General features: G+C 40.3%; 2 protein-coding genes across 2 annotated transcripts; both read right to left on the bottom strand.

Annotated features, from left to right (window-relative positions):
- Positions 1-1522: 1522 nt before the first annotated feature.
- igf2a (insulin-like growth factor 2a) lies at positions 1523-5999 on the bottom strand. The gene is made up of 4 exons (XM_030766093.1): positions 5905-5999; positions 5165-5306; positions 4210-4385; positions 1523-3194 (listed from the first exon to the last, which is right to left on the bottom strand). Exons 1-4 carry the CDS (start codon positions 5995-5997, stop codon positions 2958-2960), a joined length of 648 nt encoding a protein of 215 aa, XP_030621953.1. The 5' UTR covers positions 5998-5999; the 3' UTR covers positions 1523-2957.
- Positions 6000-11699: 5700 nt separating this feature from the next.
- Positions 11700-22110, bottom strand: cpt1aa (carnitine palmitoyltransferase 1Aa (liver)). The gene is made up of 19 exons (XM_030766091.1): positions 21931-22110; positions 20796-20966; positions 20305-20447; positions 19667-19838; positions 19232-19336; positions 18757-18894; positions 18124-18201; positions 17559-17666; positions 16490-16574; positions 15624-15819; positions 15310-15498; positions 14720-14825; positions 14280-14396; positions 13892-14056; positions 13521-13652; positions 13133-13285; positions 12744-12857; positions 12496-12588; positions 11700-11820 (listed from the first exon to the last, which is right to left on the bottom strand). Exons 2-19 carry the CDS (start codon positions 20934-20936, stop codon positions 11734-11736), a joined length of 2322 nt encoding a protein of 773 aa, XP_030621951.1. The 5' UTR covers positions 20937-20966; positions 21931-22110; the 3' UTR covers positions 11700-11733.
- Positions 22111-22301: the final 191 nt, after the last annotated feature.

Raw genomic sequence — 22301 nt, 5'->3', positions numbered from 1 at the left:
CAAGCAGAAATTTAAATATTGCAATCAAACCACAAAAAGATAACTTGTTTAAGGCGTTCCTCATGTATCAGCAGTGAAATTAATTACAGATGAGAAACACCCCATGGAAATGTTGCTATAGGGAAGCAGCTATTGTAAAACATCCTCTGTGATATGACAAAGCGAGAAAACACACATTAAGAGACCTGATGACCCTGCTACAACCAATAGAAACCAGTATCATCACTCTGACTGAAGGCAACTTCACATTGCTCACTGTAAAAGCACCATTTGGTACCTCTGATGTCTTACACATAATTTTATCACATCAAATTGTTTACTATTTTAAATGTTTTGTTTTATAATGCTTTCTTATAATTATTCTTTCTTATTTTGCAACAGTTCTACTAAGTGAATGTACACTTTAAGGTTTGTATATGCTTAAACTTATGCTGTAATCACCATACATTATCATAAATGCTCTTTTATAAATTTTAGTTGTGATCTACATATAGACTGTACTGTAAATCTCAGCTACCTCTATGCATTTCCTATATGTCGCTTTAAAAAGGAAAAAGTCCGCTAAATTAATTTTAAAAAATTGTACATTATTTCTTGCAAGTATTCAAAAACGTAGGCACACATTGACTCTTTTCTGTCAATGATGAGCTTGAGGTTTGGTTCCAGAAATGGTTTTTTTTTCAAAGAATTCTGACAGCTGCAGGCAAATTCCCATGTCTGAATACGGTGGACTGGGTTTCATGACCAAGAGCCCATCCCCCATAATTAGAGGAACAAAAGTCCAGCGAGTTTTGGGCAGATAACTTTCTGCAGTCTTGTGCAATCTTCAGCAACCTTTGCCCAATTTGGAGCAGAGCCAAAACTAAAGGCCCTTAAAAAACACATTGATTAACGGCGAATGCGAGACGTTATTAGGATGAGGACTGTCCCCTTTATGCCTCAGTCACTGTGGCATCAAGACAGTCCTCAACAACCTCAACAAACTATGTTCGCAGAATTAGCTTATCAAATTAATGCTTTTTCATAACTGTTCATAGCTAGTGGGAGGAGTTGTTGGCAAAGAAACAGTAATTACACTATGAACATCTTTCCACAGACTGGGGTGTTAGAGTGGGGAGTCTGGAGCAATCTTGGGTCAAGGCCAAAATGATCAGGAACTGATAGCATGTCTGCAAGTTAAAGCTGCTTTTTACTCTGGCCAGCAGTCTGAATCTCTACTGGAAACCACACACCCTTTGTGTGAGTTGCATGCCTCTCCACTGCCCTTTGACCTTGGAGATAGCAAGCTTATAAAAGATCATGGGCGGTGGTCTTCAGCTTCCAGTCTGTCCTGGAACTGGCCAAGCAGTTACCTATCTAAAATCACCTTGCTCAGCAGAAGAGCAGAAACAGTTCCTGTGAGATTCTCCTTTAACATTAAGACTTTCAGAATTTTTTTTTTTGTCCACTCAGAGTTTAGTCAAGACAAAGGAAATGACGATTTCAAAAGTGGAAGAAAAAGCAGAAGTGAAACAGGACAAAGCAGTGTTTCAAATGTCCATTTGGTTTTACTCATTTGCAACTATCAAAAAGTGAAGGAAAAGTTGTTTTTGTTTCTTCTTTTTTTTTTTTTTGGTAGAAAGCATCTACATGAGCAGTACAAGTTTTTTAAAAAAAAAAAATGTACGAAAAACGTTGTCAGTCTTTACATCTGTGAGACTTGAATCAGTGTGGCTAATTTGTGTGTGTTTTATATCAAAATAAATAGTGCTTTTATACAATGCCATTATTTGTGTCTGAATAACAAAAGAGACTGGCGGCTCATTCTGCAAGACAACAACTAACACTCCATTGCATGACAGGATGGAAATAAATCATACATATTCAAGTACATTTCTTTTCAAGCAAAAGCACAGGAATATTACTGATGTACAAACCAAGTTATGCATGAAGAGACTATTGCTGTTTATCCTAAAGTAATGATTGATGTATTCTTATATATGTAACATACTGCTTTAATAACAGTAAAGAAAAGTACAGGTACAGTATTGTGGAGAGATTCAGGTTTGAAACAGGAATGTAAAGGAACAACAATTTTTGACATTGTGGAAAAAAAGGCAACAGTACTTCAGCTCAAAGTTCAAACTTGAGTTGGGTGCAAAATGCCCTCAATGCCCTCAGGTTTGTTAATCCTGGTTGTTCCCCCTCAAAGCTCTCCTTATCTGATACTGCGAACTTTCATTTCTCTCTGGACCACAGCGCAGTTATACACGCATACCGCCACATTGGATTTTGCAAAATTACAATCAAGCTGATTTTTCTTCCTTTTTTCATCTTTCAATCAAATGAAGTCAATGCTTTTCCTAAAACGGAAAGTTTATTACAATGAAAAACACGAACTGCTTTTCAAAACTTCCTCTTCTTCGAGTCCATTCCCAAAGGTAGCACCATAATGATATCATGTTGACTAGTTCATAAAAATAGTGCCAATAAAGAGTCCGTGCTGCCTGTCAACACTTTTCTCTGTTTTTTTGTTTTTTTTTGTATTTTTGTTTGCCATGAACGCGGTGGAATATCATTTGAACAGCATCCGCCCATTTCATCTTCCCAATGACAGGTGCAAATGGGTAAACAATTCTTATTAACTCAGTGGTAGTGGCGTGGAATGAAGGCTCTTATATCTGCTGTATTTCGAGGTCTTGTAACTTGGTCAGAATCAGTATTTGGTGTCCACTCAATCCTTCCAGAGTCACAGGGTAAACCTCCATTTTCCCTCTCACATGCTCCATCTCTGTTGCATTCGGGATTCATTGTCTTTTATTGACGGCTGAGTTTTGTCTGAGGAGATATGGTAGAGGGGTTCATGTGGGTATTGACAGAGATGGCAGATAGCACTGAGAAAACTCTAACAAGCTGCTCTGTGGATAGAGGGCCAGTCTGTAATTCCTGTGAGTGGAATTGTTGGGGTCGTCTTGGCTTCACTTGCGGTGGGTTTGGGTTGTCGAGTGCGAGAGAAAGGGTGGGCGTCTGTTGGGCAGAGGGATCAGAGGTCTGTGGGAATCGCCCTGTTCCTGAGACAGAATTTTCTCTGCTTGTCTCCTGAACTTCCTGGTGCGGAGAAAGGCGGGGACTCCTCTCCGTAGCCTTTGGGCTGCCTTTCTCTGGCATACTACATATCGGGAATGTTTCACAGTTGAGGGCCTTCTGGAGAGATCCTGTGATGTGAAATTACAAAAAAAAAAAAAAATCATAAAACATAAAATTTTTCATTTAAGCTAGACTGTAATTGTAAACCCCTTTCCCTATAATGCTCTAATGCAGTTAACACTGATCCAGTCCATCACTTCACATGCAACCAGACTCTTCACTAATTCATCTGATATCTCATGACATTTTTCTTATCTTCCCACAGTATCACCAGAGGCTTTGATTTAAAGCCTGTATGTACACTAGATATAAAAACTTGCTCTTGGTTTTGTACAGAAAAAACATTCTTTTGTATTCTTTTGTAATCTTGATGTTCTACACATAAGGACCCCTCTGTTCTCATCGAGGTCCTCAATGTCCTCAATGTGCTCAAATCCACATTCAGACTTTAAATGATCATAATAGTCAAACTAACTCCTAAAACATTTCTCTGTGAGTTCAGCAGCTAAAAAAAAATCTTCTCTGTGAGTCTGTGTGAATGTATTACTGAAACTCACTGACCCTCTGGAAGAAATATTCCTTGTAAATGTACTGTTTTCAAGTCCAGCTGAATTATAATGTTGAGTTATTTGTTTTTGTTGTTTGGGATAGGAGTCCTGGCCAGCTGGCCTTACTGTCATGCCAGCATTTAACATATTCCATGCCAAGACCACATGGCACAAAAACTTCACCAGAATGCAGCAACAAACACTTGTTTGGGGATCTAAGATAAGTCATCATTCAGTGTGTTGTCTGATGGCCTGTCTTTGTGTTGTCATGGTCATGTGTTTGTGGCACTGCCTGCCTGAATGTTAGACTTGAACTACTCAAATGAAACCTCCAAGTCCCAGCTGATGATCCAAGCTGCAATTTTCCAAAATGATCAACAGCTTCAGGACAGATATTAGCTCAACACTGATCTGTCTTTGATGTTGAAGCCATTGTCTCTGCTTGTTCTTGTGTGTGTGGTTTGCACGCGTGTGTGTGAGTGTGTGTGTGCGTGTGTGAGTGTGTGTGTGAAAGGTAGATGGGTGTAATGCATACCTTCTGGAGGGTGTGTAACATGGGGATGACCTGTAGTGAGGTGGCTGAGACGTCTCGCTCTGATTTAACAGGTTTTGCACAATACTGTTCCATCAGGTTCAGGTCACAGCCCCTAAAACAGCACTCTTCCACGATCCCTCTCTGAGCCCGACGACTGTTTGATCTGTTGGGCCTGCCTGAGAGACATACACTAATCATCAATGTAAATCCTTTAAGGGCCAGTCATTTCTCTTAACTTAAGAGCTATACTTTTCTAACTCATTCCAATCACTCCCAGTACTGTTTAGATTCTACTCAATGGTTACCATTCAAGGAATCCACCAGAAAATCAACCTGTTTGTTCATTTTTGCATAATTGTTTAAACATTATGGATGGGATTTACAGACTTTTACAAAGAAGAATTTGCCAACCACATGACAGTACATAATGTCTGAAAACATGCATGGTACTAAGAACAAATATTCTTTAAAATGTGTGAACTGTCAGCAAACAGATTCTTTGACCTTGCTCTTTGCCAGCTCAACACAGATACAAGATAAAATAGCAACAGCAGGCGTGCAGGGGAGGAAGTCCACTCAAATCTGATGGACAGAGTGAATGAGTGAATGAGTGAGTGAGTGAAAGAGAGAGAGGGGGAGAGAAAGAGCTCATTGCTTTATGAAGACTAAAGGGCAGAACTTCTGTTAGAGAAACACTTTTGCATAGTTTCACTGCTCTGTTCCTCTCAGTAGATCAGGTGGTAGAATTGGAATGTCAACACAAGCACATTTACGCACATAGCCTCCGAAGTGCCCTCTCAGTGATTTGAAGCTTGTGACAGTCCAACAGATGAGCAAAGTAGCCTTGAGCAAATGAAGTATTTTGAAATATCTGGACACTGAAGCTGCCTGTATGCTTTGGTGTAGTTCAGCTTGTTACCGTTTACTCTTCGTGAATGTAAAAGGAAATACTTACTGAAATAAAAGCCTCTGTCTCCGCACACGAATTGGAGCGCATCTACCAGTTCTCCACCGCAAAGGGTCTCGAGTGTCGACGCCGCTTGGACGTACACTGACAGGGCTATTGTGAACAGCACGATTCGACTCGACGATGAGATCTGCAATGCAAATATACAAGTTCTGTCGTAACAAACGTGCATGGTCAGCTGAGCAAACTGTATTACACCATCTGAATGGATTCGCTATCATTCTTTTCGTAAATGTTCTTCTGTGATACCGTTTGACGTAAGAGAGTCTTATTTCTCATGTGTCACTCACAGACATACGGGAGTGACAATGAAAGGTAATAAGCACTGCCCTAACCATAAAACAATCAATGAGGTAAAACAAGGCGAGGAGACTTGGAAGGTCCTCGACAAACTCAAACCGAGGACCAACTATTTAAAATTAATTCACAGCTATGAGAACGCCATGTAGACAAAGCAACCGAGTGGGGGTGATTTCATCGCTATTGTGTCTACAGTTGATAATGAAATATAATGCTTTGCTTTGGGGAAATTTGGTAAGCTTACATTTTTAAAGAATGCACTGTCGTCAAAACATGTCCTTTTAATCTAAACTAAACTAACCAGGGATTCAGGATCAAACATGACTGTTTAAGCAAACATTTGCAAAATATAATTTATGCGTGAAGAAGAGTTTTGCATTAAATTCAACGGACTAAAATTTTACAGTCATATTTTCATAAACTCTTACCGTTCTTTTCCTGTTTTCTGTTCTTCTGCACGATGCACAGATTGCATAATGTGAGTATCTTTGCTGATCCTCCATATCCGAGTAACTGAACATTATGGTTACTTGAATGCAGTGGTTGTTGGTTCGATTAGTTTCCTAGTTATTGCATCTGAAGAGATGTTGCCGGGCGCTGTCTCAGAGTTCAGGGGACAGACTGAAGTGACTAGTGAGAGACAATTTATACTGAAACCCGCCCCATTAACCCCCCCCTCACACCCGGATTGCTCCTTGCGCATGTGTGAATTGCTGCTAAACATGCGACTGATCAAACTCTCGGTAGGCAACTGAGGGAAAAAAGAAAAAAAAAAAAACAGACAAAAGAATCTGAAACAGAACCGACCACGTTATCTCCAGGTCTGTCATTTCTCTGAAAACGGCGTAATGGAACCATACGCAAAGACATAAAATATACCCATAAATCAACATTCTTGTGATAAGTCTATCACTTAGCGCAAATCTATGCGTCTTAGATGTAAAATTAATGTGTATTTTCGTATGAAAGGTCCGACAGGCCCGTTTTTTTTTTAAACACTGATTACCATTTTGCTTTGAGATGATGATGGAAGCGCCGTGCTTGCTGGATTTTGGCTATTTTGAAAAAAACAACACTAGCAGAAACCCACTCCGTTTTGGCAACAAGACCAACGATACGTGACATGACGGAGCGGATTCTTAGTCAAATGGTTACAGCTTAAAAATACCTTTTGGCTACAGTTGGCTCCGAGGAATTTTAATTGAGGGAACATTCTGCGTCGCACAGTAACAAAGGGGGTTGCAAACGCATTCCAATGTATACAAACAAATCGAGCCGAAATTTCTCTGTCACCCGTCAACAAGACTTCAGTGACCTTTTGTGAGTAAGAGTGTGAGCGTGTGCGTGTGTGGAGAGAGAGAGAGGGAGAGAGAGAGAGTCGGAGAGGGCGAGCGAGCGCTGGCGCGCATGGAATAACGGAAAATGCTTGGCTGTTTGTTTCCCAGTATTCTTTTAGTAGCCTACCAATGAAACTATGCGTACAGAGAAGTTTTGATTTTAACGTGCCTTTGGGGTCGTGCGATTCTAAAGAAGCCTTAACGTGACTGCAGTCCACTGTGAGGTGAGAAGTGACGCGTGCTTTAGCCCATGAATATCTGAGACACTTTCCTAAACAGCAAAGTGGGAGCATTACAGTGTCATGGCCTCATACAAAAAAAAGGAGTCCTGTGCCCTTGCGTTTATGTCATTATTTTGGCCAATTTGATGACCCATCATTGATGTATCCACAGGCTATCATAACCGTTGCATCCGTGAATATGCTGAATAACTGCACTATGACTGTCTAATTATACTGTGTTGAACAATGCTTCTCAAAGATCAAATGGCAGTAGTTATAGAAGTATATAAGATATTGAAAAGCATGCCTTTTAAAGAAGAACAGGCTGCTCCAGCACTGAATTGGCTCGCTGTCAGAAAATGACTAAGCACTTCCTTTGATTTCCTCGAAATGCTTGAACATAGAGAATTACTCTGGTGGATTTATCCCTCCTGTGAACGGGCTACGTAGCAGACAACTGTTAAATATCTGAATGACTCCATCTAGTGATGATAATCATTATGCACCTTCAGACAGACTTAAGCTCGATTTCCTTTACTAATGATACATGGGAATAATTCCAGAGAGAATGTTTTCTAAAAGCCTGAGAAAGAAAATTAAGTAACGCGGTCATAAACCACTCATTGCTCGTTACAAGCAATTCATTGTGTGGGGCTTTCCTGCATGCAGCCTTTATGCCTAATTCGTGATCGATTAGTGTTCGATATACATGAATTTAAAGACTCGATATGTCATAAATTCCATAATGTGGACCAGTGCCTCCTCATAACCATATATTAACTAAATACAACATTAGGAGCTAGTCCACGTATTTGTACTTAGAGTGTTTAGAGTGCACAATGAAGACTCAGCAATGGCTGTTCTGCCATTTGAACGATACTTTACTGTGCATTTTACACCAGGCTAATTTCGATGTAGGCCTAACTAATGTTCTGCCTTGCACCCTTCAATTTATTTTTCCCTTTATACACAAATTTGTGTATTTTGTCACCCTCATGTGGTGAACTTACAAAACAAGCAAAATCATATAAAACCGGCTTTAACAGTATGAATCGTGAAATTATAGCGCAGCAGTGCGCGTGCGAAATATGCAACGACACATAAGCTACACCAGCCGAAACACGTTTGAATATGGCTAGATGAGCTTGTTTTTAAAAAACTGCCATTGATGTCTAATTGAAACGATCTCTAAGATTACCTAACTGCATACCAAACTTTCAAAGAACATAAAGTCTGAGCCTGCCTTTGAAATGTCATCACACATTGCCAACGTCAGGAAAAAAGAGCCAGCGGCGGACCTGATGAAATATCACTAATGAACGGTAACAGATTTTAGAAGATGTGTGATTGTCGGCATGTTGGTGCTGCTCGCCACAGAGTACTTAGGCTTTTATTTAATTGCATGACAAACAGTCGGTCCTGGGAGTGCCAAGCCTGCTTTCTGAGCACACCACAGATCTTGACCTAACACTCATATTAAACGGTGTTAGGCTCAAGGGCAGGACCGAAATCCACACTACAGCTTCTGTTTCGACAGCATGTTTAACCATGCGTTGAGTTACCAGAGGCTTGTCCCGAAAACAGTGTTATTAGCATTAGCGTGTCCACAATGGAATGCGCTCATTTGACTGTTTCTAAATGCTTGACATTACTTGCACATGTATAATGTTGTCATACACATAAAGATCAGTATCTCTGCATCAAATAAACTGATTCTTTGATTTAGTGATTCATTCATTCATTCTGATAAAATAACAGGCCCGAGGAAAGTGATTCTGGATCAGTTGTGTGGGTGAGTCTTCCCCTTAGGCCTCAGCCCAGCAGAGACATGTTAGGAACGTTTGTTTATTAGCAGTGAGGACTCAGACAAGGGAATTCCCAAACCCCGATATAATGAATTTCCACCCAACATGGGAATGCTGAGACTCGGAAAGCCGGTGCTGACCAGAGGGGTCATCTGGGACACAAAGGTGTTTTATTTTACTACGGCAAGATTCAAGAGTTTCATTGTCATATGCACAGCAAAACAGGCAGTTAACCTGTACTATGAAATTAATACTTTGCTAATCTTTCGTTACCAAAATAAAAGGAGAAAGATTAATATAGTACATTCTTTATAAAATTCTGAGGTAATAATCATAACGCAGGTAGTTAAGTATGTCAATATGCATGAATAATTTTTGTTCTGTTGGGATGTGATATTAACATCACTTTCAATATAACTGTAGCAGTTGATCTGACACATTACTGTAAATATTCATTGTATTGAAACTTATTTACTTTAGGACCTACACCTGTTTCAGCTCCACCTTGTGAGTAACTGGAAAATAGAAATTATGGAAACCCGTAAGATTCATTGGATTACTGCATATCATCATCATTATTATTGTTGTTGTTGATTTGAATTTTATTTTTTCAGCTTTTAGCTTTGATTGTTTTCTGCATTCTGATTATAGATCAAAATCTCCTTCTCAATATAAAATTACTTGAGTATTTAGGTTGTCTCTTCATAATCAGCCTATCTGCACCATATGAACATCAGTAAATCTGTGTGACTAGCTTTTCATTTATTCAAAACACTTTTCATTCATCCATTTACTTCATGACCTCACAAGTAGGGGTAAATACATAAGAATCAATCTCACCTTCTGGTAAGACTGGACATGCCTGGAATTTGGGTGGAAAACAATTAGAACTGTTACAACAACAGCAAAACATCAAAATAATTATTTACCGTATTATTTGTTCTGATGTTGAAATTTGAAAGAGTGCAAACGGTTTGGAAGGTCAGAGACATCCCAAAGAACTGAGCACATACACTAACTAAATCACACCCAAAACTGTGAAACTAAATGCGGTAAGTGTTAAAACAATCACATTTTGCATTTTAAGTATTCACACTCTTTAGATTATTTGGATCTGGGCATGCTCCGTGTGTACCAACCTGAAATCTGTGCACCATCCTGTAATCTTGCACGCTCTGAAGTGTTTAGGAAATAGTGTTCGCCCACATACACCAACTGTCAAGATCATTTTTACGCCCAAAACATGAACAAAATAAATTCCGACAATAGTGTTTCCAAATATTAAATATTTTCAGACGGTGTCTGTGGTAGCATCATTTCGGCACATTTTATTAAAAAGTCTGAAAAGAAGGAGGTCCAAACATAAAACCAAACAAAAATGACTGTAAACTGGCGCACACTTCATGTTGAGTTTAATCAGGTTTGGGTGTGGTTGTGACTTGAACAGAGCTCCTGCACGGACAACACATGGCAACACAATGTTAAAAACTGAAATAAATAATGATATTTCTCACAGAGTACTGAGCACCGATTAAAATCAAGTTACAAATGACAATAAATGACATGGTCCATTTACTCTACCGCTGAACAACACAGAGTTAAAAAAAAAAAAAAAAAACTCGGATACTAGCAATGTACAATACCATATCTGATTTTTATGATATCTGAAGTGGTTCGATGAAAATCACAACCTGTCTATTCAGATCTTTATCTAAGGCAGCTGGTGAACTGGACAGAGCGATGCAGGCTTTGGTAACACAGTGATTCAATAGCGGACATTCCTAGGAATGCATATTACTACTTATATTTGTAAGACATACTGGCAGCAATAAAAGAAAAGCACAATTTTTTACTGTGGCCAGCTTAGCTCAAAACTAAGCAGGGCCTAGAATTAGCCACAACTTTACCATACTGACCCTGTTCTACACACTGCGAGTTTTAGACCACAGAGATTGGCCTGTAAATCTTATTTGGTCTATGTGTGTGTGTGTGTGTGTGTGTGACTTAAATAGGGAAGCTTTACTACCTTCAGCCAGTTTATATATCAGTACATTGTCTCTGAGGTCAAGCTATGCTGTTATGTGGTTATGTTGGACTCTTCAAATCTGAATGTCTGAAAAATGGAAATCAACACATCTCTGAGAGTCACTGCATTACTGGTTGTGAGCGAGTGCATGATGGTGAATGTGAGCAGTTTAAAAGCTGTTTCTCTCCAGAACGAATAGGCCTTCTCATAGGCCCAATTTAAATACTCTCCCTCACTCAGCTATTAAAACACATGCTAAGGCACCAGCAAAGTAATGCCACAAAATATCAACCTGATGAAGCAGAGAAAAGTGAGTAGACAGTGGACTAACAGTTACAGGAGTCCTGCTTTGTCCTGAGTCAAAATGGACCTCGGAAGCATGATGCTAATGAGCTTAAACGTTTGCTTCACGGGTGCACTTTCACCTTTCTGATCAATTTTAAGAGATATACTTTTTGCACAATGTAAGTGTCCTGAAACGACTCTTTACAGTCTATTTTGACTCAAGCAAAAGATAATACATGGGTTTTCTTTAACTGTTGATCCACCAAACAATATTTACAAACCAATATATCCAAATCAATCCTCCTTAAATCCCATACACTGTATACACATACAGAAAGTCATCCCCGCATGCCTGAACATATCATCTACTCACAAGCCAGCAAATATTGGTTAAATATCAGGAATGAACTTTTCTGTCACATAGCCAAATTCATATGTGCAAGGGAAAAAAAAATCACTTTTCTCATCAGTAAACACAGCATCTGTGATAAGACTGTCTAGCTTTTGTTTATAACATTGTTGATTTTCCTTTTTTTTTTTTTTTTTTTGTAATTCTGTAAATTTTCACCCATTGCATGAACTCTCACTTAGGGATGTCTGCTTTCAGCTGGAACAGATCCAACATGTCCAGCATGGCTTGTCTGATGTTGTTTCCAAAGCGGTGTGAATCCTGATGGAAGAAGAGCATGAAGACAAAACAAAACAAAAAAACAAACAAACAAATGAATTAATTACATTAAATCAAATTAAAGAGCTACAGACAGAGATTAAGCTTAATAAGGATTCTCAGTGTAGAGTCATTATTAATAGTGAAATTCATTCCACATCTTAGCTTAACCTTAGCTCATGTAGCTCATTATGATTTTCCGTGATAATTTAATCATTTTGACTCTGACATTAACAGATAACGTTGATTTATTGCTGTGTGGCCAAACTGTACTAAAGCAAACTTTAGGGTCAAAACTTAACCACCAATAATTGTGGAATGGCAGCAAAGTGGACAAGAACAGACACAAAACCAAAGTGTTATTCTAGTCATGATCAGCAGACAGAATGTCATGTCACTATTCTGATTTAACAGTACTGAAAAACAAATGTTACTCATCTGTGTCCTGTCCAATCCTCCAAAATCAACAGTGCAATTTGTGCAACCCTCCAAAATCAAGTTAATACAGACCGTTCTTAGCTCTTTTAAATTGTAATGCTTTAATTGAGTTTTGCGACCTATATGCGAATGCTTTATACTGAGAGTGAGTTTAGTGATGTGTAAACTATGTTGTAGAGTGTGGTTAATAGAAGAATGCAGTTTAAGATGGTATAAGATGAATATTAATGATCTACTCACTGTCTCTGGGCTGGAATGCTTTGAGGAGATGTGGAAATTAATGTGATTTTCTCCAACAATGACGTAAGACACACCATAGCCATCATCTGCCACCTGCCAAAAAACAGTAACCACACAAACCATATTCAGTATTTCTTTCAGTTACTGCAGTGTGTTCAGAAAATCAACGTTGGTCTGACCCGTGTGTGTGTGTGTGTGTGTATGTATGTATGTGTGTGTGTGTGTGTGTGTGTGTGTGTGAGACTCACCGGTCCAAAGCCCCCACCAGAGGTGACATATTCGGGATGCCTGACCAGATCAAACAGCTCCACCTGCTGGAGAGGAGTCTGACTGGTGGACAGTTTCCAAGGCTCAGAGAGAACCTGAGGGGAAAGTAGCAGAGGAGCTATATTACCAGTCATCATAAAGGCATCTTGTTAAAGCATGGTTCCATTCATAAAGATCAACACATACTTAGAAAACACTGCCTGATTTTTAAAATGTATTCATCAGCACACAGAAATGCATCTGTGTTCCGACTGTCTGAAAACACAAACACAGATCGACACCAGGCTCTGGAGAGAATAAATCTATTTCCTGACATAGAAGGATTACACGTTTAAATGTCAGTAGATATTAAGCTATGTGTCATGCTCACCTCTTGGAGGAATGGAGAGTCCTGTCCCAGGTATTTGGACACCACATACAGGCAGAAGAGATGGCGGTCAATGCCCTTTCCTATCATGGCCATTCGGTACATCTGCTGGTGTTTCTCTGCTGCTTTCTTCAGTAGCTTAAGCTTCTGTTCCCTCTGTGTATCCAAACACACACACACACACACAAACAAAAAACAAACAAAGCCCAGGCAAATAGGTTATTCAAACCATACACACACACGGTTGAGCCGAGGTCCGGTGTTATAATCCACTCTGAGGGTATTCAGATGGATAAAACAAAGCTTAAGACTGTTATTTCCATGACTTGATTCAATGAGGTTAGCAATAAATCTGAGCAGGATAAAACATGTGCGAGTTTGTGTCCTTTACCGCGTCGTTGTTGATCATAGCGCGGACAAAGTCGCAGGACTCCATGGTACAGGAGCGGACTGTTTCTGTCCGCCCCTCTCTGAACAGACGTGTCATAGATGCTTCGTACGTCAGACAGAACTTCCCTTTATCCTAGACACACAGAGTTCACTTTCCATCAAACAATCTGATTAGTATAAATACAACATATACATCATAGCAGTCTGCTGGTTATTACTGATTAGTTATTTTCTATGGCTACATGTAATAACTCATGTGTATTATTAGGTATTTATGCACTTTATACATCTTGTTTTATTAATAATGATAAAAAGCCATCATGCACACTGTGAATACTGGAGAGAGGAGGTGAAATGGTTTTTGGTTTTTACCCTGTAGTGGGCAAGCTGCAGGGCTATTTGGATGAAGGCATCTGGGCTAGTCTTGGTTTTCTTTATCAGGCCTTTACCAAAACTGTCAAAGGGGATGATGTGGGAGTCCACATCATCAGCAAGGGCCTGAGCCACTGAGAGAGAGTAGCCAATCATCGTCTGGCACTGCAAAAACGCATAAGGCACACAGGACAGGGTTTTCAGAGAGGGGGGAAAAAAAAAACCTCAAAGACAAAACTTTAAGATACAGGGTACGGAGAGACTCAGTAGAGGGTTTTTGATAAATAAAGTTTGTGAGTGTGTGTGTGTATATATGTACATGTGTGTGAAAAAGAGACAGAGTGTCTGCATGTGTGTGTGTGTGTGTGTATTGGTAAAGTGTACTGACCTCAGGTGGGATGGTCCAGGTCAGTCTCTGAGGTCCAGGCAGGTTGGGATGGGGATTACCCTTACAGTGGCCCTCTGCCGTGTACCCCAGCCTCACTGGATCCATAGACAATACATGCTGCAAGCCACACACAGAAACATTACAGAAGTATTAGTCTAGAGTGTCTTCTCTTCTCAGACCTGTTAGGAACAGAGGACTATCCATTACACAGGGGAGTACTGTTACAGCTAAATTGGGAAATTTGGGAAATTACGGAACAACTGCATTGGGAGGGATAAAAACTCATCCCAAGCATACTGTAACTGAGCAAACAAATAAGCATCTGAACATAAAACCACAAATCTAGGGTGAAAAAGTTCAAAAACCAGACAAGTAACGTCAGAGAAATTCATTTTAAATGTTTAACTGCTTGTTTGGGCAAGTGTAATGTGTGTGTGTACCTCCCACATGTGTCCTATGATGGGAGCGTCAGCCCAGCTGTGCTCTGCATTCAGTCCCATGGTGCCGTTTTTAAACACAATCAGGTTGAAAGATTTATCAAACCACCTACAGGAGGAGCCAGAGGGCAACCACAACATTAATCCAAAAAAAAAAAATGCAAACTTCCTCATCACATGATAGACCCACTAGTGTGTTTAGTCATCATGAGTATAAGAGCATACATGTAAAATCATGTGAAATTCAAAGACTGTATTTCAAAAGAAAACCCTCTTCATCTCAAAAATCAATGTAACCAATTTCTATAAACTCTCTTTATAAATAAAGGCCTTTTATATACAAAACATTGATATTATGTCTAATTACACCAGTGTTTCCCAATCCTACTCCTGGAAATCCACAGACTCCCTTTGTTCTAAAACACCTGCTCACCTAAGGGCTTGAAAAGTACCTGATGAAGTGAATCAGGGGTGTAACAGCAGGGAGGGGTAACTGTGGGTAACCAGAAGCGTGAACGGAAAACACAAAATGACACTCTACGCGTCATGATAAGGACCTGCAAAAGATGCAGTTCATCATTGTTTTCAATCACCTGTCATAGCATTTTCCATGCAGCAGGGATTTGGCATATTTGTCCAAAGACCCCACTGGGTTGTCGGGGTCATAGCATTGTTCCGTGTCATCCAGAGTAACGAAGAAAGCAGCTTTTTCTACGGCGTCCAGGGACTGCCTGTTCTTACCCTGCCTCAGGTAGGCACTGCGGGCACATGCCCACGGCACTCTGACCAGGGGAAAAAAAAAAAAGTCCAAAAGGTGAACACGAAAAGGTGAGTAAAGAGAAACGTCTCTGTACGAGTACGGAAACAGTTGGGTGAAGATAGCAAGGAAGGAGTAAGTCAGGTGTACCTGTCTCCTGCAGTCAGTGCTGCTAGAGTCTCCTCCCCTGGTTGGGGCTCTGACGTGTCCGCCAGGATTCTCTCCATTTGCTGCTCAATCTCTCTGGGCAACAACAACCGGCCGTCGTAAAACATCCAGACTTTAAAATAGCGCCCCTTGTGGTACACCACAATATGTCTGCTGTCTGTCATATGCTGCACTGTGTCTACATTCAGAGAGAGAAAGAGAGAGAGAGAGAGAAAGGGGGGGCACAGTAGGAGGGGGGGATAGAGAGGGGGGGGGCAGGAGAGAGGGAGTGTGAATGACAGAGAGTGGTTGTGTAAGGGGTGGGGGGAAGTACAGAATGACTCTTTTAGAATGATCAAATCTAGATCCAACAAGGATGGAAGAAGAGTGAAGGACACAAAAATGCGTCACATGGAACAACAAACATACTTTACAAAAGTGGGAAAACTTAGAGTACAAATCTCTGTTCCACAGTTTGTATACTCTGGCTAACATGAACATGCTGAGCTCATACTGAAACTGCAACGAATCAGTGCAAGCCAGCCACAAAGATGAAGTCTCCATTAAACAGTAGTAACGGTTAAATATACTTTGCCCATTTACACTAATGAATACAAAATGAGATCAGCCAGAAAGTGCAGGCCAGCAGTAGATCTGTCATGATTTTAACATCACTGCATCAGGTCCAGAATATGATTTATTTCCATAACTTAAACTCTTTTTTCCTAATTTCACAGTGTTCAGAGCCATGAAATCCAGTGTTATTATATCTCTCTCCCTCTCTGTGACATGAACTGCACGTCTGTTCAGCTGATGTTGCCTTGGATGGGCTCTGTAACACATCATTACAGCTGAGCGGATGTCAGTACCTGTGTCTACCCCTGGGATACGGCTGGTGTTGAACATACGCTCATATTGGGATGAACACATGGGAATGGACTTTTGGAGCATAAGCTGTAAAGCAAAAGGAAAACATCAAATGAAAGGGGGAGCTGCAAACTCAGGCAAAGAAAAAAAAAGAAATCTGCTGGAGGTTTTATGGAGGAAGAAAGCAATCATACGCTGAACTGAGGGAGGGAGGAAATGGAGGAAGGATGGATTTTCACTTTTCTCTTTGAAAGACTGGATGTTTCAGTCCTGTGCGACAAGCAAGATACGCGGTTAAAAGTACGACACGGTGCTCTACTCAAACTGGTCTTTGTTTCAGAAATCATGAAATGATCACAATCTGAAATAATAAATTAAAAATTAAAAATGTCCATCCCTCCTCCATGAAGACTTGACAGTGCTCTGTGTGTGTGTGTGTGCGCACATGTGTGAGTGTGTTTGCTGATGATTCTGTGTGAGTACAGTATTTCTTTGGGCAGCTGGATCGGTAGTTAGCTGGTCTTACCCCTCTCTTGGCCGGGGACACGGCACGTATTAAAGAGCCGTTCCCACTGGGCCGAACACAGTGGAACGCTATTCTTTAGAGCAAAGAGCTGCCCCAGGCATTCCACATCACGCAGCGTGGAACAAAAATCACAGCATTTCACAACATTAGACAGACAACTTAATCAGTAATAAAGTCACAGTCATTTCAGTGAACATGCTGCAACACTCAAGAATTTAAAACTGATTTGTGCGTGAGGGTGGCGGGCTGCTCAGCAACAGGCTTTGGACTGACACCCAGACTTGACTTGCTAAAACCTTTACAAAGTGTTCTTCTAAGTGTTTATACACGGGCCTAAGTAACCCTGAAAGGATTATCAAGTATTACACAAAGTTGCTTTTGAGAAACTCCCACTCAATTTGAAAACTGTGTGAAAAGCTGTGTGAGCTGTTTTTTTTTTCTTCTTCTTTTTGCTGAATCGTAGCTACAATTTCTCTACAACGTGTATTGACGAAGTATGTTTTATGAAAGGGTGAGATGCGGCGAGCAGTGTGTGGCGGTCTAACCGGTTTGATTTGCTCTCTGTCCAGTTTATGTCTGTACAGCATAATGGCATGGATGGCATTCCCTGCTCTGGCTGCCTGCAGGTGTGTGGGAAACACATACAGAAAATCCTGACAAGAGAGAAAAGAAGGGAGAGAGAGAGAGAGAGAGAGAGAGAGAGAGAGAGAGAGAGAGAGAGAGAGAGAGAGAGAGAGAGAGTAAGGAATATGGAGACGTACACTGCATGTCAGCCAAAAGCCTGAAATACTAACATAATATTGCTCCATTCAGTGCATTACTACATACACTGCATTTCTACTCTATTTTCTGCATTACTGTACTATTTCATAACACTCTCTGCCTCATATAGTGCATTATGGTACTTCTCCATTCGATGAATTACAACATACACTGTATTACTATGCTACTCTACTTACTGCTGTCCTTCATACTGCACTACAACTTACTAGCCCATATAGTGCATTACTATGCTACTCCATTCAGTGCATTACTGGCATAGTGCACATTGCTGCATTTTTGGCACTGGGTTTTAAGGGCTTTGAATATGATCGGTGGGGCAGGTCTCACCATAGCATAGTAGTTACTGTTGACCATGATTGGTCCACGACCTCGAAGATAGATATACTCCTCCCACCAGTCGCTCACCTACAAACCCGCAAAAAAGACAGAGACAGAAACGACATCCACGCAGACAGAGTGTGAGAAAGACAGAAATTACATTCACACAGATGGAGTTATGCAGTGCATAGAGTAAGAAAACAAAAACTTCTCAGAATATATAGTATCAATAAGACAAGAGAAAGAGGCGTTTTAAAGTCACCTGCTGCCTATACATAAAAATAGGGTATCAAACAAAAAACTACTGAGGTTAGATGTGGCATGTCTATTAAATGTGTAAAGGAAAAGGTCATTATTAATTGAACAAATCAAATCATGTATTGAAAAACTTAGAGTAAATATTTGGCCAGAATGTATCTTCAACCGAAGTGAATAAAAGTACTGAGACAAAACCTCAGTTGATGTACGTAGTACTGTTGTTAGTTATGCGGTTTATACCTCTATACAGAACCTTCACTCCTCTTTTGTGTGAAAGGTTCAGAGCAAAAGAGTGGTTCACCATCTCAGTCTTGTGCTAGTGCCCTTTGTGTGTTGTGACCCTAAAACACGCAGAGTAAGTCAAACATGCAGAATTACACTCACATAATTGGTGGCCCACCATGATTTGAGCTTAAGGTACCATTGCAGTTTTGGCCCAAGATTCTTCTCAAAGTCCAGTGCAAGACTCTCCATCCTTTTGTAATCTTCATCTTCCAGAAGAGGACGCACTGACTCCAGATACTGTGGAGGAGACAAAGAAAAAAAGCAAGACAATCATGGGCACACAATTACACACACACACACACACGCATCTGTTACAGTTACTAATACTGCAGTGAAACCCGTATCAGAGTTTTGGGGCCTAACCTCACAAATTCGCAGTAAACAATGGAGCAAGTTCAAATAAAACAAACAAACAAACAAACAAAAAAATATACTTCCTCACTTGCTAAAGGGACTAAACTTTGGGTATTCTTATATGGCTTAACAGTTAGAATAAGGATGTAATGAGAGGATCTCTTTTCTGCCTGTAAGTCATTGCTTATGTGACAGACAGGTCTATGACTCTGTCACTCACTCTCCTCAGTGTGTCCTTCACCGATGGCAATGGCAGGCGCGGAAGTGATGTCTGAAAACTGTACAGCATCGGAGTTCGTATCCCAGAGAAAACCTTCACCAGTATCTGAGACAGCACAGACAGGGGAAATCCTGTTCAGAATCCTGTTCAGCCTAAGTTCAGAATGTCTTTAAAATACAAACACTGATAAAATATCCACCCTTTCTCAAATGACATGAACTTTTAATTGATGTGTTTTTCTGCATTTTTTTGTTGTTGTTGTTGATTTAACAATGGCTTTATAAAAAGCACTAAGCCGTTTCTCACACAGAAACAAGTATTCCTTGTGGAAAATAACGTGTATGTGAGGTAGTGATGTCACCATGCTCGTTCCGTCATTCACTTGCTTCTCTTCACTCACTTACTCACAAAATATAAGTTTCCCAGGGTACTCACCACCCAAGCGCGTGTTTTCCAGGACATGGTACCATGGCGTTCATACATCCAGCCATGCCAGGACAGCAGTGACTTCAGCATGGTCCTCATGGTGAAGATGATTACCATCCACATACCTGTGCCCACTAGCACACCACCCACCAGCTGCTGGCTGTCACTAGACATGTACTTACTGAAGAGACATGGAAGGGTATCAGCAATAGATTTTATTGTACACATATGGAAAAAAGACAGAGACAGCATAAATGAGTTGTATTAGGTGTAGAGACTAGGTTTAGAGAAATGATACATATTAACTGATGATCTGCATTTACTGCAGAGAGCAGACACTGGGAAATATATGTAGTGTAAATTATCTGGAGAGAGAGCAAGTGTGTGTAGGGACAGAGTAATGTATGTAATGTTAACTGTTTATATTAACTGCACTGAGTAAGAACTGGGTAACAATGCCATCGTTGGTCTGGATGACAGCAGAAACCCTGCACTGTTTGAGGCCACATTTTAAAGATCCAATACATGATCTTTCCTCAGTTAACTCAATTCTCTCAATCAAATTTAATCCAACTCAAATTACATTCCAATGTATGAGCAACTGGGAAAGGTCATAGTAACATGCTTGAAAGTGACTGTGGATTTACCTGATAGGAATGAACTTGTCAACTTTGCAGAGGAGACCTAGAGAAGGATCCACCTGAGTGTATTTGGCTCTGGCCATGTATCCTCCCAATACCAGGGCCAACCCGGGGGCACTGCCCGGGTACACGCCAGTCATCACCCCATTCTGTTGGCACATTAACACATAAACAGCATTGGGATCATCCTGCTAATGCACTGTATTGAAAGTAACAGTAACAGTTCAATAAAGAATTAGCACTGTCCATGATGCTACATCTCCTAATTGATGGTGGCTGTTCGATACTGTTATAATATGAACGAAAACAACATTGTTTCACATGACTGGTTTAGGGGACTCCATGAACAATGAAACGGACAGAGAGGAGATTAGGAATCTGAATAAATGAACAATTATCATCCACAACTCAAATGCTTCTAACAGGGATTGACATGAACGAAAGGAAGAAAAACAAGTTTCTGAAGAGGGGTGAAAGATCAATCAAAGTAGCAGAACCTTGAAACGGATAAATTTTTTCTTCCAGGAGTGAAGGCCTGAGAGGTACACCTGTCGCAGCGCTTCATGGCTCAACTGTAGGTCAATACCTTCAGGAGAGACCGTGAACTGAAAGGCCACAGCCTGGTGAGCTTCTGCCATATTGTCAAAACCGCATCAACAGGCACCGAACTTCAAGAGACAAAGAGACAGAGAGATCTTATTCAGCGCTGAATGGCTATAGAATAAAGTCAATTGTCAAAAGGCGTCATATTTTCAGAAACATATTTTCAGAAGTTCATTCAGATCGAGTTCGCTTAACATCCAAACTATACAGGAGCTGAATTTTCCTGATGTTTTTCACAGTCGGCAATAAAAGCCATGTGATCCTTTGGCAGATACAGTGACACTAACAGCTTAGCGCGGAAACCATTTTCAAAATATCAGGGTTCGTTTCAAACACATTAATCTAAAGCATGACACGGTGTATTTATTTTAAAAGCAATGCTTAAACTTCTGAAGTGTTTAAAATGATTTATCATAAGGTATATCACTCCTACGTTAGTCCATAAACTCTACATATAAGCCCACCTTAGTTTTCACTGTGTTTTGTAACTCTGCCTCTCTCTGCCTGATATACGCTAATTCAGACTGACTTCATCAAATTATGTACCAAGAGACAGCAATGCGGTCACAAAGTCTTAGTTAGCCAGACAAGAACGACAACAACAACATCAAAACAGCTTAGCCTACTATTTTAGCTAAATTGAATATTTTACCGTACTGTGGTGACAGTAAGTGACTGGGGGTGGTAAACGTAAATGCCGACGTGGATGTTTTCTGTACACTGAGTTATGGCAGTCAACGCAACTACGCAACTTTAGCCAGTGGTAATACAAAATAGTGTATGTTAACAAGCTGGCAAACTAGCTTTATCACTTAAAACCACGCATCGGCATGTTACATTTACAACTCTTCTGTTTTAATTTACTGGACTTCACTTCCAACAATTATTTAGATGAACACAAATAGTACCGCTTTTGGCTGTGTCAGCTAACGGGTATGCTCATAGCCGGCAAATTCCGTTACTGTGCTCATGGATATATTCGTTTACTGCAAATGGTTCATACAGCATTTAAAACTATCAACTGCTTACCTTGTCAACTTGAACACACTCTCCTTAAGTAACCGAATGATATTTGCGTAAAATCAGAGACATAGGTTTATTCGTTGGAGAAACAGGGATGTATTAGCATGCAGGTTGCATGTGCGTATTAAGGGGTTGTTCGACCTACCCCCTAAAAGCAAAGGTTCAAAAGTTCCGACTAAAACTAATTCAAAGAAACCATCTAATAATGAAATAGGCCACTTTTGAGGAAAAAAAGACCCTCCCCTTCTAAGAGGCTGCCTACAGCCCCGGGTTAGTTAGGGATATCTATCGATGATCCATAACCTGACCGACGCATCAGCGCCATCTAATGGACTGGAATATGATACTGAGACAGGGATGTTGAGATCGACTTCAAC

The sequence above is a fragment of the Chanos chanos genome, chromosome 2 (assembly GCF_902362185.1).
Source record: "Chanos chanos chromosome 2, fChaCha1.1, whole genome shotgun sequence".
In the NCBI taxonomy this organism is placed as follows: Eukaryota; Metazoa; Chordata; class Actinopteri; order Gonorynchiformes; family Chanidae; genus Chanos; species Chanos chanos.
Note: the sequence above shows the minus strand (reverse complement) of the source record. Positions and strands in the feature narration are given on the sequence as shown.

Bases quoted from the DNA above. Each gene is read 5' to 3' on its own strand.
- igf2a (XM_030766093.1), bottom strand. From the start codon at position 5,997: ATGTTCAGTTACTCGGATATGGAGGATCAGCAAAGATACTCACATTAT. The intron at 5,307-5,904 runs GTAAGAGTTTAT...TTTGCATTGCAG, and splicing joins CAGAAAACAGGAAAAGAACG to ATCTCATCGTCGAGTCGAAT. The intron at 4,386-5,164 runs GTAAGTATTTCC...TATGTCTCTCAG, and splicing joins AGACAGAGGCTTTTATTTCA to GCAGGCCCAACAGATCAAAC.
- cpt1aa (XM_030766091.1), bottom strand. From the start codon at position 20,936: ATGGCAGAAGCTCACCAGGCTGTGGCCTTTCAGTTCACGGTCTCTCCT. The intron at 19,839-20,304 runs GTAAATCCACAG...ATGTCTCTTCAG, and splicing joins GACAAGTTCATTCCTATCAG to TAAGTACATGTCTAGTGACA. The intron at 14,397-14,719 runs GTACACACACAC...TGTGGCTTGCAG, and splicing joins TCATAGGACACATGTGGGAG to CATGTATTGTCTATGGATCC.